The 14,509-nt window shown below is 45.9% G+C and overlaps 1 protein-coding gene across 1 annotated transcript in view; it reads left to right on the plus strand.

Moving 5' to 3' along the window:
- IGSF9B (immunoglobulin superfamily member 9B) overlaps nucleotides 1–11,952 on the plus strand; it is a 59,315-nt gene extending 47,363 nt beyond the window's left edge. The window contains exons 18-21 of the mRNA XM_051986646.1: nucleotides 599–2,248; nucleotides 2,775–3,089; nucleotides 4,019–4,064; nucleotides 11,869–11,952. Of these exons, the coding sequence (XP_051842606.1) occupies nucleotides 599–2,248; nucleotides 2,775–3,089; nucleotides 4,019–4,064 (2,011 nt within the window). The 3' untranslated portion in view covers nucleotides 11,869–11,952. The remainder of the gene's footprint in view (nucleotides 1–598; nucleotides 2,249–2,774; nucleotides 3,090–4,018; nucleotides 4,065–11,868) is intronic.
- The last annotated feature ends 2,557 nt before the right edge of the window (nucleotides 11,953–14,509 follow it).

Raw genomic sequence — 14,509 nt, forward strand, 5'->3', positions numbered from 1 at the left:
TAACAGATTTACTACTTTGCTTAAACTAGTATTAAAAATGAGTTTATATTCCCCAAGCATATTGACAATATGTATATGGGTTTAACTGGAGGAAAGGGGGATAGATGAGAAACATATACCAACCAAGTCTTGGGGTAGAAATCAGCCTAAACATTGGACATTTTCAGTTATTATCTAAAAAATAAGAATCAGCCTGGTATGGCAGATAGATAGCTCCACTCTGACTTAGGATAACCGGGGTTCAAGATTTGTTTGTGACATACTGGCAGTGTGACTCTGAATAACTCACTCACTTTCCCAGTATCCTTTAGTGTCTCTAAGACTATTGCAAAAATCATTGTGATCAGAATTGATAGAGGGACTTTCTTTGTTGGAATCTGCCCATGCGGATGAATGATAGGTGGGAACTTAAAAAAACAAAAATAAAAAGAAACTAGTACTCCTGCAGAAAGTGGAGCTGGTTACTTCATTACCCTATTTTGGGTGCTATTGTGTAGGGTGGGGATAGAGTGGCCTGAAAGAATAAAATGGTGATGCGATAAGGATGCCCATTTTTATTTCTTCTCTCCCTCACTGTGTCCTTTGCCTCTTTGCCCAGTTTATCCTCTGGAAAAGTGAGTCCTGAGAGTATCCGGACACTAAGAGCCCCATCAGAATCCTCCGATGACCAGGGCCAGCCCGCAGCTAAGAGGATGCTGAGCCCCAGCCGGGAGAAGGAGCTGTCCTTATACAAGAAGACCAAGCGGGCCATCAGCAGCAAAAAGTACAGCGTAGCCAAAGCGGAGGCAGAGGCGGAGGCCACCACTCCTATCGAGCTCATCAGCCGTGGCCCTGACGGCCGGTTTGTGATGGATCCCACCGACATGGAGCCCTCAATGAAGAGCCGGCGCATTGAAGGCTTTCCCTTTGCGGAGGAGACTGACATGTACCCGGAGTTCCGTCAATCAGACGAGGAAAATGACGACCCACTAGTGCCCACCTCGGTGGCTGCCCTCAAATCTCAGCTGACCCCTCTGTCATCCAGCCAAGAGTCCTACCTGCCGCCACCAGCATACAGTCCCCGGTTCCAGCCACGGGGGCTGGAGGGTCCCAGTGGTCTGGAAGGTCGGCTCCAGGCCACGGGCCAGGCCCGGCCCCCAGGCCCCCGGCCCTTCCACCATGGCCAGTACTACGGTTACCTCAGCAGCAGCAGCCCTGGGGAAGTGGAGCCCCCGCCCTTCTACATGCCTGAAGTAGGCAGCCCCCTGAGCTCCGTCATGTCATCCCCGCCCTTGCACACTGAGGGACCTTTCGGTCACCCCACCATCCCCGAGGAGAACGGCGAGAATAACTCCAACAGCACGCTGCCCTTGACTCAGACACCCACGGGAGGCCGCTCTCCAGAGCCCTGGGGCCGACCTGAGTTTCCTTTCGGTGGCCTGGAGTCCCCAGCCATGATGTTCCCCCACCAGCTGCACCCCTGCGATGTGGCAGAGAGCCTGCAGCCAAAGGCCTGCCTTCCCCGGGGACTGCCCCCCACCTCCCTCCAGGTGCCCGCAGCCTACCCGGGTATCCTATCTTTGGAGGCACCAAAGAGTTGGGCAGGCAAGTCACCTGGCAGAGGTCCAGTCGCAGTGCCCGCCGCCACCAAGTGGCAGGACAAACCTATGCAACCTCTGGTGAGCCAAGGGCAGCTCAGACATACCAGCCAAGGCATGGGCATACCGGTGTTGCCTTACCCCGAGCCGGCTGAGCCCTCGGGTCATGGCGGCCCAAGCACATTCAGCCTGGACACCCGGTGGTATGAGCCCCAGCCTCGGCCCAGGCCCAGCCCCCGGCAGGGTAGGCGAGCCGAGCCCAGTTTACATCAAGTGGTGCTACAGCCCTCGCGGCTCTCGCCTCTGACCCAAAGTCCCCTAAGCTCCCGAACCGGCTCCCCAGAGCTCGCGGCCCGGGCGAGACCCCGCCCTGGCCTCCTGCAGCAGGCAGAAATATCGGAGATAACCCTACAGCCACCCGCCGCAGTCAGCTTCTCCCGCAAGTCCACGCCATCCACGGGTTCCCCTTCCCAGAGCAGTCGGGGTGATAGCCCCAGTTATCGGCCAGCCATGGGCTTCACCACCCTGGCCACTGGCTATCCCTCCCCGCCCCAGGGCCCTGCCGGGCCTGCGGACAACCTGGATGTGTTCGGACAGACACCCTCCCCCAGGAGGATGGGGGAGGAGCTGCTCAGACCAGAGCCCCCACCAACAACCTTATCCACTTCAGGGTGAGTATGCTGCGGCTGCCCCCTTCCCCTCCTCACCTGGTCTACTTCCTTCCCCCCATTCCTTGCCCCTCCACCCCTCTCATCAACCCAAATGACAGGGCTCGTTTGGACATGCTGCAGCATCCCTTTGGGAGACGAGTTCTGATTGGCAGAGGTCAGGGTGTGGCCACTGGCCATTGGCAGAGGGAGGGGGGTCACCTGTTCAGGCGCTTAGCCCGTGGCGTGAGGGATCTCCTTTATCCACCTATCCCACCAGAGCTTTAGGAGGCATTTAAGGTCACTGGGAGTGATGGTGGGAGTAGCTGGGGTAGAGGAAGGGGTGGTCTTAGTACTGGTACTTTAGCTCGAGAGACCTCTTGTATGTGTGTGAGTGCTCAGTCACTTTCTCTTGGAGTCAAGGACTTCTTCCCCTTCCCTGTGAATCCAACTGGTCCTGGCATTGGGGGCGGGTGGTGGGTCCAGGGGAAGCCCACCGAGTGTCTCCCACATTCCTTTTCTTCCCGGCCCTTCCTCCCTTGCGAAGCAGGACCCTGGAGCGTGACTTTCCTGGATCACCAGGGCAGGGGCCTCCTGTCCCCAACCTCCTGCCCCTTAGCAGCCCTAGCGCGCACCGGTCTCCAGTCCCTGTCCCTACGGCCTCTCCGAAAGGGATGCTGCGGCCATCAGGCTTGGGGGCTGGGAGGAAACACTCAGGCCCTGTCAACGGCATGCCAGGAGCCACACACCCCACCCCCACCCGCGCGCCTCGCAGGAAGCTGCAGAAAGACAGACAGACAAACAAGCTCCCGCGATCGGCCCGGCAGAAAGAGCACACCCTATACTCTAGCGGCTGGTATTCCAGGTACCAGAGTCACCCCCAAGACACCTGTCTGTGTCCATCTTCTTCCTCTTCTGCCTTTTCCTTCCCTGGCCCTCCTTTCTTTTCCTTTTTTTCCTCTTCCCTTCCTCACCCCTACTCTTAATCTGTCTCCTCTCTGTCTCTCTCTTCCTCTTTTCCCATCTTCTTTGGGCTGCTCTGACTTGCCCAGAACAGCCTGCTGAGTCTGTAATGTCTTTTTGAATCCCATCTCCCTCTCCCCCTCCCTTTCTTTCTCTTTTTCTCTTCCTTCCTTTCTCTCTTTCTCTCTCTGGTTCCGTCCTTTGGTCTCTTTTCTTGAAGTAGTCGCCCGTTGGAGGGGAGCCGGAGAGTACCCTGCCCCGCCCTGCTCTGCCCAGCCCAGAGGAGCCTGGGATGATCTTAGGAAAGACAGAGAGGTGGTTGAGGAGGGGAGACTAGTTCTCTCCTGCCTCCCTACACGTAGGGACCCATGTTTCACTCCCACCCTCTGGTACCTGGAAGTCTCAAGCCTTACCTCCCACCCTCAGCACCAAGCCTGGCTGCTGCTGGTGGGAGGAGAAGGGAGTGTTGGGGATTCAGGGAGAGGTGGGGGAGAGCCTGTAACTGGGCTGACCACATGCAACTTCCTGTGGCTTTGGAACCCCTGTTATCTAGAGATGCGCACCCCCACCCGCCTGTCTCCGGTCGCAGGAGATGCTGTGCGTCGCAGCTGTCGTCTGTGCTTTGTGCAAGCCTGTTCATCTGCTTCGTTCCATCTCTCCCCGTTTGGTTCTCTGTCTCTCTCCCTTCCTGTCCTGTCCCACTCCCATCTTTGGCCTGCCTTATTGGTTCTCGGCTCCCCGTGCTCCTCTTCCCCTTCCCTCTGGGCATGGGGGGTGGTCCCCCGCTGCGCTGCTGGTGTTGATAACTGCTTTGTTTCTGATTGATCTCAGCTATCTGGGCAGTGTTGTCGAGACAAGCCTCTCCTCAGCTCAATAGGTAAGGGAGCTCCGCGAACACCCGGCTGGGGCCGGGGCGGGGGCTGGGGGGAACGAGCGGGAGGATGGACAGACTGACTGACGGGGCTTTGCCAGGGCCATCGCTTCCTTTAAAGGGGAATTAGAGGGGAAATGCCTAAGCATATCCCCTCTGGTTACCCCCATCTTTGGGGAGGTAACGGACTCCTTCTGCCTCCCTCCTCCCTACCCCCTTAGCCCACCTGCCCTTGGCTTCTGAGTTCTCCACTCAGGAATGCCACAAGGAATGCCTAGGTGGAAGGAACGCTAGGGCTACCTCAGGGTTACTTTTGGCCTTCCTACCTTCTACACCTCAGCCCCTTGGGAAAGCCTCCAGGAGAGATTTCCTGATTCTAGGGACCACTTTCCTCATATAGGGCAACTTGCCCACAGCATGTAAAAGCAGTCCCTTGGAAGCCTGGATGTACCATTTAGGTCTAGACTGCTTGGGATCTGCTTTGCATCTCTCCATCCTTGGAGGACTCTGGGGTCACTCAGGCCCCTTGATTAATTCTTTGTCCAAGTTTCCAAAGAAATGTTAGGTATGGCTACTGGAAGACTTGGCTCTTCCCCTGGAAACCTCTCCCCTTTCAGGCTCCTTGCTGAAATGTCCTCTGTACTTTTCCCTTTAATTTGGCCTTTCTGGCCTAGAGCTGTCTCAGCTCTTTGCCATGAGTTATAGCAATTAGTGATAGCTTTTGGTGATATCTTTGTCCTGGCAGAGATACTTGTAGGGATACCTGGCTGACAGCAGGGCAATATTCCCACTTCGCTTTTTTCTGTTCCTTTCCTCCCCCAGCCTATTCTCAGCCATATATACATGTAACCTTCCCTTTATCAGGCAGGAATGTTTACAGTTGCCCATAGCCACAGGACAGCAGTGCTACTCACTTCAAACCCCTCAGCAGAGACGTTTGTGGAGGGGGACTTTTAGGTGCTCCATAAGATAGGATCTTGGATCTATCCAATCAGAGAGAATTTTTTTTGGGGGGGGAGGCAGGCTCTGGGGCTGCCTGATTTGGGGCTTTCTTCTCTCTGGTAATTAGAAGAAGCTCTCCATCTTCTGCTCCTGACCTGGCCTTACTCCTCCAAACAGGGGGCTCAGGGCTTAGGTCATTTGAAAGGATCTGGAGATGCTAGAGAGCTCCCCTCTCTACCAGGCACAGAAGAAACCTCTTTGGTCATGGGCTCCCTTCTTTCCAACCTTAGACAGTAGTTTAGAGAGCAGCCCCTGTGATTAGAGTGCTCCAGATGAAGGCATCCTGGATTTCTTCTTTCTCAGAGTTAGTAAGAGTGAGTGACGATCTCCAATCAGAGAGGACTGAGGGTTAATAAATTTCTTTCAGTCATAAGAGTCATCTCTCATAAAGTGGGTCGCCTTGCCATTTCTTTATGATCTGGGACTATAAAGTTGTCAGCAACCAAGGGTGCTGAAATCCTATGTGGGGTCAACTGGGTGTTATACTACAGTCATTAAGCATAGGTGAGGGTACTGAAGAACTAGTGGAGTGCTTTATGAGCTCACCTGCCCCAGGGGCCTTCTGCTAGTCTTGTGTACCAGAGTTTTCGAGTGAGTGATTGAACTGTCACCCCCTCCTCCCTCTTTCCCCTGTGACTCCTTAGTGTTCTTGCTCCAGAGCATCTCTTGGGATGTGGGAGCCTCTGGGGACCAGCTCAGCTCTCACTAGTTTCCCAAGAGTGGTTCAGCTCTACTATTATTCCAGATGATACAAGGAACTTGACTACCCCTCCACAGCCCTTTCTGACTTTCTTCACTAATTTCTACCATGTTTTCCTCAGGCCATGCTGATCTGTGGCAGCTGAGATGCCATCTCATTGTGGTGGAAAACTTAGAAATGGGGTTTGTGAGCATGCTAATGCTTTCTCCCCCTTCCCCTCCGTTCCCCTAGCCACTTCTCTTCTTCAGCCAGGAAATACTCCCAACCTAGGAAAGCCTCCTGCCGCCTTTCCAGGCTAGATACCTCACAGTCTTGATGGGTGCAGGAACCAAGCTCACTCTCTTACTTGCACTCCCCTGGGAAGTGGGGCCATTTGTTAGTCTCTAGGTTCCCCTTTAAAACTGTCTTCATGCTGTGCATGTGTTTCTACTTGTTCTTGCTTAGAAGAAGTTGTGACATCTCTTGTCTGTGTTCATTCTCCTCTCCCTCCTTATTACTCCTCTTCAGCCCTGTGGTCGTTTTCTCTTTCCTTCTTTACTGTTCCCTCTCCTTTCTCTCTCTCTTTCCAACTCCTCTCTCCAAATGGGGAGTTGGGAGTTGTGCAGTGTGGATCAGTCATTTTTACAGACTTGTTTTCTCAGCTCATTCTCTTATCACCAGTGGCACCCTCCTCCCAACTCTCAGACTCTCTTCTCCTAATTCCTGTATCAGTTAATCATGACCATGATGTTGCCATGTCCTAGCAGTGGGATCAAAAGCAGATATGTGAGCTCCTTCTCTATCAACCAGATCTTGAATTGTTAGGTAAGCCACACGAGAGACCTGTCCTAGGCTGAACCTTTCTTATTGTACCATCCTGGCCATGTCCATCCTCGTTCCCAAACTTCAGATTGACCTTTTGTTTGGAAACAAGCTAGAAGCTCTGAGCCCTGTGAACGAGTCTTTGATTTTAGGGTCAAGAAGTTCTGTTTCTCTGAATCTTATAGCCAAGTCCTTAATTTTGGAATCAGTAACGGAATCAGGAATAGGATTACTCCTATCTCTCACACATACATATTCATATACTCATTGGATGGATACATACCACTTTGTGGTTATGCAAGGGATTCTACATCTGAACACTTAGCTTTTTTTTTTTTTTTTGGTGTTATTTTGAACAATTACATTTTTTTTTGCTTTAGTTTCCCTGTCTGTAAAACCAGGTTGCTAGGTTACTATCTAAGTTGTTTGGGAGCCACAAAGAAGAGTCAGTATCATATCATGTTTTACAGTTTCCTCTTGTTGTCTTAGTGCTGGAGGAGACTCAAAAGATAGCTTGTGCTGTGTTGAGTTGACCTTGAATCTGAAAAAGATCTCATTGGCCTAAGTAGAATTCATCTTTGTTCCCCTAACTTTTAAAAGCCCACCTCAGCTACTTAAAGAGAGCTCAGAGAGAGGGCAGCTTGTAGGAAGAATGAAGCTCTGGAGCCTTCATTCCATTGGTTGCGAATCTAATTTCAAAGAGCTCCATGTCTTGGTGGGTTAGAAATCCACATGGACTAGATATCTTGGATGATCAGGAAAAATTCAAGATTTAGGTACTTTCTTTTTTATGTCAAGACTAACTTTGCTCTATGAAAAGAAGAGCTGCTTAAAGTTTTCCAGATATCACAGAGACCTCAGGCTACCTGAAACCAGAAATAAGACATACTTCTCTTTGGAGGAACCAGAGCTGGGATCTATTTCAACTGGATTCACTTGTTGAGGTCACATCTCTTGGAAAGTTTTGGCTCCATATATTGCTCATCCAAAATTCCTTTAAAATGTTTGTTTTTGAGATATGCCAGGAATTGAAAGCTTCATTTGTGAGTCTGTAAACTCTTTGGGAGAGGGGGTTGTGATTTGTTTCTCCTTTGGATACCCATTGCTGAACATACTAATCACTATGAAATAGAAAATTAATCAATTCTTGTTGAATATAATTTTTAATTCTATCACTCCAAATTTCTCTAGATTCTTAGGTAGGCCTGAGCTAGGCATCTAGGAAGGAGTCTCAAGGCAAAGCTTTACTTTGCTTACTGATTTCTAAAGAACTTCCAGTGCTCCAGGTGGATACCTCTGGAGGACAGCTGATTTTGGCTGTAACCTGTTTCTTTTGTCTTTTCTTTATAATTTGTTATTGTGGATAGCTATTTTATCTTTTCCCATTTTAAACCCCCCATACTTGTTTTTTCTTTTGAAATGAGACTATGTTAAGGAATCCCAAAGAATCTTATCCTGTTATATTTTGGTATTTGAGTCCAGGACCAAGAGAAGAAATGTGTAGACAGCAGGCATCTCACAAGGGGGAATGGGCTTAACTTTCAGTCTATCATTATTACTCAGAAATGTTTGTCTGTAGACAGAACATCAATCAATTTTCCATCTCCTTGGCCTATTCTGACACTTGCTGTTGCAACAGAAATGTTTTCTGTGACTGTGATACACCATGTATCAAATACAACATGCAGGCACTCAGATCAGATTTTTCTCTACTGAAGTTTGTGACCTCTTTCCTTTGAACAGAATCAGCATTTGAATTGAAGAAAATAGTTCGAAAAGAGGTCCAATTTAATTTTAAAAAATGGTGAATGTTTGTTGAATTGAAGAACTGATAGTTGATCTTTTAATTTTGTCCATTTGGGAAAATCTATGGCAATGGGCTATAGATTTTTTTAGTTTCTATTATGGCATTGTGACGTACTCTCATTTAGATGTGGAGAACTGCTACACACATAACTATCCCACTTATTGTCATTTGCCTGATCAGACCATGTGATCTTTTACTTTGAAGGTTGCTTCTGATGAAGCCTTTTGGGGCAGGAAAACAACATTACAGTTGGGAAGGGAAGAAAGGGTTTTCTAATCCTTCTCCTTCAGAGGTGGTGGTAATATGTGGGTTTGGAGATGAACACTGTGTTTGATTCCAATTTATCTCCATTCCCTATACCTCTTTTAAATGACCTGCTTCCCTTGTTAGCTGTATAGGAACTTAGGGGACTACAGTCCTAAACTAAAAAGGAGCTAGAATCATAGTAGGGTACATAGACAAGGCTGTAGAGATTATAACCAATAATAATAATAGCTAACATTTACAATATATATAATATATAAATATATCATATTATAATACCTAACTGTGTCAAGCACATTATCTCATTGGATCCTCAACAATCACTTTGGGAGATAAGTGCTACTATTATCTCCATTTTACATATAAAAAAACTAAAGCAGAAGGTGCTTATATGACTTGACCAGGATCACACAACTAATAAATATCAGAGGCCAGATTTGAACTCAGGTATTTCTGACTCCAGATCCAGGATGTTGTCATTATTTTACAAACTCATCTGTCTTCCTCCTAACCAAAGATCTGTGAAAGGTGGGGTATGTATATTGAAATATTGAATATTTAGGGTGAAAGCTTATACACAAATCAAAATTGCCTTTTTCTAACAGAATTAGGTACATATGTCACATTGATATCAGAACTGAGCTCAGGGAGTAGTGAAGATATTGACTGTATTGGAGCATAAACAGTCTTGAACCAGCAGTAGAAAATCTGATTTCTATTCCTAGCTTTGTCACAAATTTAATGTTGGGCTAACTACTATATTTCCATGATCTGGACCTCAGTTTTCTTATCTGTAAAATGAGTCTCAAAGTCATCCTCTAGCTCTGTGATTCTCTGCCCACCATACATCCACTGTCTTCTTGGTAAACGTGTGCCGTGACTCAGGACAGAGCCATCAAGGAAGATGCTATATAGTGCAGGGGAAAGAAGGTTGGATTTGACATTTAATTGTCAGAGGTCAAGTTCCTGCTCTGAAATCTTGGGGGAGGGTCATTTAACATCTCTAGGCCTCATCTGTAAAATGAGGGGACCTTGAAAATCCCTTCTGTGATCCTAAGAAAGTGTCTCTATTAGCTAATACCAAAGCCATAGACTTTAGTGAAATGTAAGGTCTTTGAGGGCAGAGAAACTGTTTTATTATGATTGGTGTATACCTCCTTACCCATTCTAGGCACTTCATAAATACTTACTGAATTAAATTCAATAAATGATTAAAGGAACTTCTCACCTTCCTTTTAAGCAAAACAGGTAGAATTGTTCCTCCCCAATTTAATACACACTTCTCTAACTTCCTACTATGATTTCTTTTAGAGTGCCTTTGATGTTCATTTTCACCAGATTTCACCTTTAGAAAAATTGTGGAGAGATATTGTAGGCATGTACAATATGGAAACACCCCATGCTCTGTAGTTCTTAGGAAGGACTGTCATTGGATAGCGCATCCTGGAATGGTTCAAGTTTGACAGTCTCACAAGTGGGAATGGACTTAACCTTCAGTATACTGTTATCACTTGGAAATTTTTGTCTGTAGATAGATTATTAATCAATTTTCCATCTCCCCGGCCTATTCTGACACTTGTTGTTGCAACAGAAATGTTTTCTGTTACTATGCTACACCATGTGTCAAAGACAATATGAAGGCACTCAGGTTAGATTTTTCTCGACTGGAGTTTGTGACTTTTTCCCTCTTAGCAGGTCACAGAACCACTGGGCCCATGGGTGTGAAGAAGAGGGGACAGAAAAAGGTCCTCCCTTATTCCCACTATTTTCCTTGACCTATCTGTAACCCTTATCAATTGGATGTCCATTGGGTACTGACTGACACTAGATGCCAAGGGGTTTGCTTAGGTTTCCAGGAAGGCCATTGATTTCACATAGCAGAACTTAATAGCAAAGCTTAATAGACAGACACCTGCCAATGGCAGTGGACTGAATGATTGGAAACACTGGTTAAAAAACAGAATTATGTAACAGAGAGAATGCTAGTCTTGGAATCAGGAGACATGGATTTAAATTTCATTAGCTGTCCTTTAGCTGGGCAAGTCACTTATTTTCTGAGAGTCTCAGTTTCCTCTTCTATTAGATGGGGTTAATCATTTGGTGACTTCCTACCCTAGAGAGTTGTGATGAGGAACAGCTTTGCAAAATTGTCAAGTGTTATATGAAGTGAGTTGTCTGCTGTATGTTATTGTATTGTTAGCCCCTATCTATGTGAGTTATTGTTGTATTGTTAACCCCTATATGTGTGCACTACTGTAGTTTGTGGTTGTATTGTTGGCCCTCCTTATGTGAATTATTGTTGTACTGTTAGCTCTTCTGTGTGTGAGTTATTGTAGTTTGTTGTTGTATTGTTAGCTCTCTACATATTAGTTTTTGTTGTTTGTGGTTACTATTGATCCCTTTCCCTCACCCAGCTCCCTGAGTCGTGAACAGGACTTCCAGAGACCTCTGGTTCATATGCTGGTCCACTCCCACCTTTCTCCCCCATTAATGTAGATAGCTAGCTATGGCCAGCTAAAGGTTAAGGGGATCCCCATTACAGAGAAATGTTAGCATCTGGTGGATGGTTTCTACCTCTGTGGCCCACCTGCAGTCAGATGGCTGTGAAGAAGCCTCGTGGGACAGCCTTGGGAGCCCATGGCTTCTGGGGGCTGTGGCGTCTCTCTCTCAGCCTTGGGCTGCCCTTCTCTGGAGGCTGGGGGAAGGAGGAGCACAGGGCTGCATGCAGTCATCTGGTGGGGATACCTGCCATCCACTCCACTGCGCCTCTTGCCTTTTCTCCTAGCCAAGGATCCAGGAACTTCAGACACTGGAGCTGCTTCTCTCTCTCACCTTTCATTCCTCACGGCTTACGGGCGGTGCTGAAGGGGCGCTCATGGTGCTAAAGTCAAGGTTTCTACTTTTCAGGACCTCCGATTCTCCCACAGATTGGTTTCCTTCTACAGGACCTTGCTGGAGTTGGGGGCTCAAGAATAGCTGGCGCTGGCTGCAGAATTCTCTACCTTCCTGGAGCACAGGAAGGGAGGGAGGAGGTGCAGATGCACATGGTGGTGGGGAGGTCTTTTTAGTGGAAAGACAGGAGTCCAGGAGACAGCAAGGAGAAAATCCAGACTGCAGAAGTGCTCTCTGCTTCCAGATGGGGCAGCCAATTGCCTTCACTCCTTGAGAGGCTCACTCCTCCTGAGGGAAAAGTCAGAAATGCTGACCAGCATTTATCTGTCTTTCCTCCCTTCCAGAACACATCCATCTGCACCCGGGAATTCTGCTGCACCTGAGAGGCTTGAAGCTCTTAAATACCAACGGATAAAGAAGCCCAAAAAGTCAACCAAGGGCTCCTCGAAATCCAAAAAGCGATCCGGTGAGTTATGGGGAAGAGTTCCATTCTTTCAGTTGTCAATGTGGGCGTTTAGCCTGGAAAAGAAAACGTTAAGGAGGTCAAGAGACTTGTGTTCACATTTTTGAGAGATTGCCGTGTGGAAGAGGGAGCTCAGACTTACTCTGTTTGGGTGCATAGAAGAGCTAATGTGCAGCACCAGCAGTGCTGGGTAGAATTTTTTTTTTAAAGACACATTTAGGCCAAGAAATTAGGAAGAACTTCTTTAACAGTTTAGAGGTGTCTAAGATGGAATGGGCTGCCTCACAGATGGAGGTTTCCTTCTCCTGAGGGGGATTTTCAAGCAAAAGTGAGATGACCACTTGTTAGTGAAGATTCCTTTTTGGCATTAATAATAATAGTTTGGATGATAATGATAACTATTATATAGCACCTTCAGGATTGCAAAACATAACAATTCATTTTGTCATTATCAACCCTGTGAAATAGATGCTATTATCATCCCCATTTTTCAGGTGTGGAAACTGAGGCAGGTAGAAGTAAAATGACTTGTTCAGAGTCACAGAGCTAGCAAGTGTCTGTGGTAGGATTTTAGCCCAATTTTCCCCTGAATCCAAGTCCACCACTCTATCTACTTTTTTGTTGTTACTGTTTTGTTCTTGTTGATTAGTTGTGTATGACTTTTTGTACCCTCACTTGGGGTTTTCTTGGCAAAGATGGCAAAAGTTTGCCATTTCCTTCTCTATTCATTTTAGAGATGAGTAAACTGAGGCAAACAGGTTAAGTGATTTGCCCAGGCCACACAGCTATCAAGAATTTGAAGCTGGATTAGAATTCAGATTCTCTTGACTCCAGGATTAGTACTTAATCCACTGTGCCACCTAGCTGCTCCATCTATCTATTAAACCACTTAGGAATAGACGAGATAGATGGTGACTAAGGTAACTTTCTTCTTTTTAAAAAAAATTAATATTTAATTTTTTCAATTACACATAAAAACAATTTTTAACATTTGTTTTTTAAAATTTTGAGTTACAGGTTCTCTTCCTCCCTCCTCTCCCCACTCCTTGAGAAGCTAAAGAATTTACAAATTATACATGTACAGTCATGTAAAATATTTCTATATTAATCATGAAAACACAAACAACCCAAAACAACCCAAACCCAAGAAAAATAAATAAAATTAAAAAACCCAGTATGCTTCAATCTGCATTCAAACTCCATCACTTCTTTCTTTGGCGGTATATTTGGCATTTTTCATCATAAGTTTTTCAGAATTGTCTTGGATCATTGTATTGGTGAGAATAGCTAAGTTGTTCATAATTGATCATAGCATAATATTGCTATTATTGTATACAATGTTCTCTTGGTTCTGTTTACTTCACTTTACATCAGTTCATAGAAGTCTTTTCAGGTTTTCTGAAAACATCCTGCTCATAATTTCTCAAAGCACAATGGTATTCCATCACAATCATATACCAAAACTTGTTCAGCTATTACCCAATTGATGGACATCTCCTCAATTTCCAATTCTTTGCCACCACAAAAGAACTGCTATAAATATTTTTGTACATATAGGTCCTTTTTGTTTTTGACTTTTTTGTGATACAGACCTAGTAGTGGTATTGCTGGGTCAAAGACAATGCACAGTTTTATAGGCTTTTAGCTACAAATTGCTCTCCAAAATGGTTGGATCAGTACACAATTTTGTAAAGTCTCTTTCAGTGCTCAAATTCTGTGATTCTTTCTCCCTCCTCTCTTCCCCCCCACTATTTAGTCTGTCAGTTTTGAGATCCTTTCCTGGTTATGATGTCATTGTGAATTCTGCTTTTAGATTCCATCTGAACTGAATTCTCCAGGTTTCCCCTTGTGCTAGGTTCTTCTGGGCATTTTCTCTGGCTGTCTCCCATTGTTGGAATAGTCTCCTTTCTCATTTCTGCAAATCTCAGCCAAAATCCCACCTTTTACCAGAAGATTTACCCAATCTCTACAAATTCATTGTTTCTTCTTTATTCTGAATGTAACTTATTTATACATAGTTGTTTGTATGTTGTTTTCCTCATTAGACTGTGAGCTACTTGAAGATGGGAGCAGCCTTTTTCCTCTCTTTCTATTCCCAGTACTTATCAAAATGCTTCAAAAGTGTTTTTGACTAACTGACCCTGTTTTAAGAATATATTTACTCTCTACTTAACTGTCCTAGCATTTCAATATTTCCAATGTTAATATGGAATTGATACAAGTCTTTTTGATTCTTGGAGAGTATTGTGAGATAGATTCAACTTCTCTTTTCTTAATTCTTATCACTTCAGAGGGCTGGCTCATCTTTGTTCCATGGTGTCTTCTCCTTAGCCCACACATTAATACTTTTGTTGGACTGTGGTCCATGTTTATCCAGTAAGATTTGAAGAATACCAGACAAAGGTCAAAAGTGTAGCCTTAGTAGTCTTATGTAGTTACACTAGTGTAGCCTTAGACTAACAGGTCTAGATACCTCTTGGGTCTCTGAAAAATGCTCTTTTAACATTTACCAATCATTTTAC

The sequence above is a fragment of the Antechinus flavipes genome, chromosome 3, assembly GCF_016432865.1.
Source record: "Antechinus flavipes isolate AdamAnt ecotype Samford, QLD, Australia chromosome 3, AdamAnt_v2, whole genome shotgun sequence".
NCBI classification, from domain to species: Eukaryota; Metazoa; Chordata; class Mammalia; order Dasyuromorphia; family Dasyuridae; genus Antechinus; species Antechinus flavipes.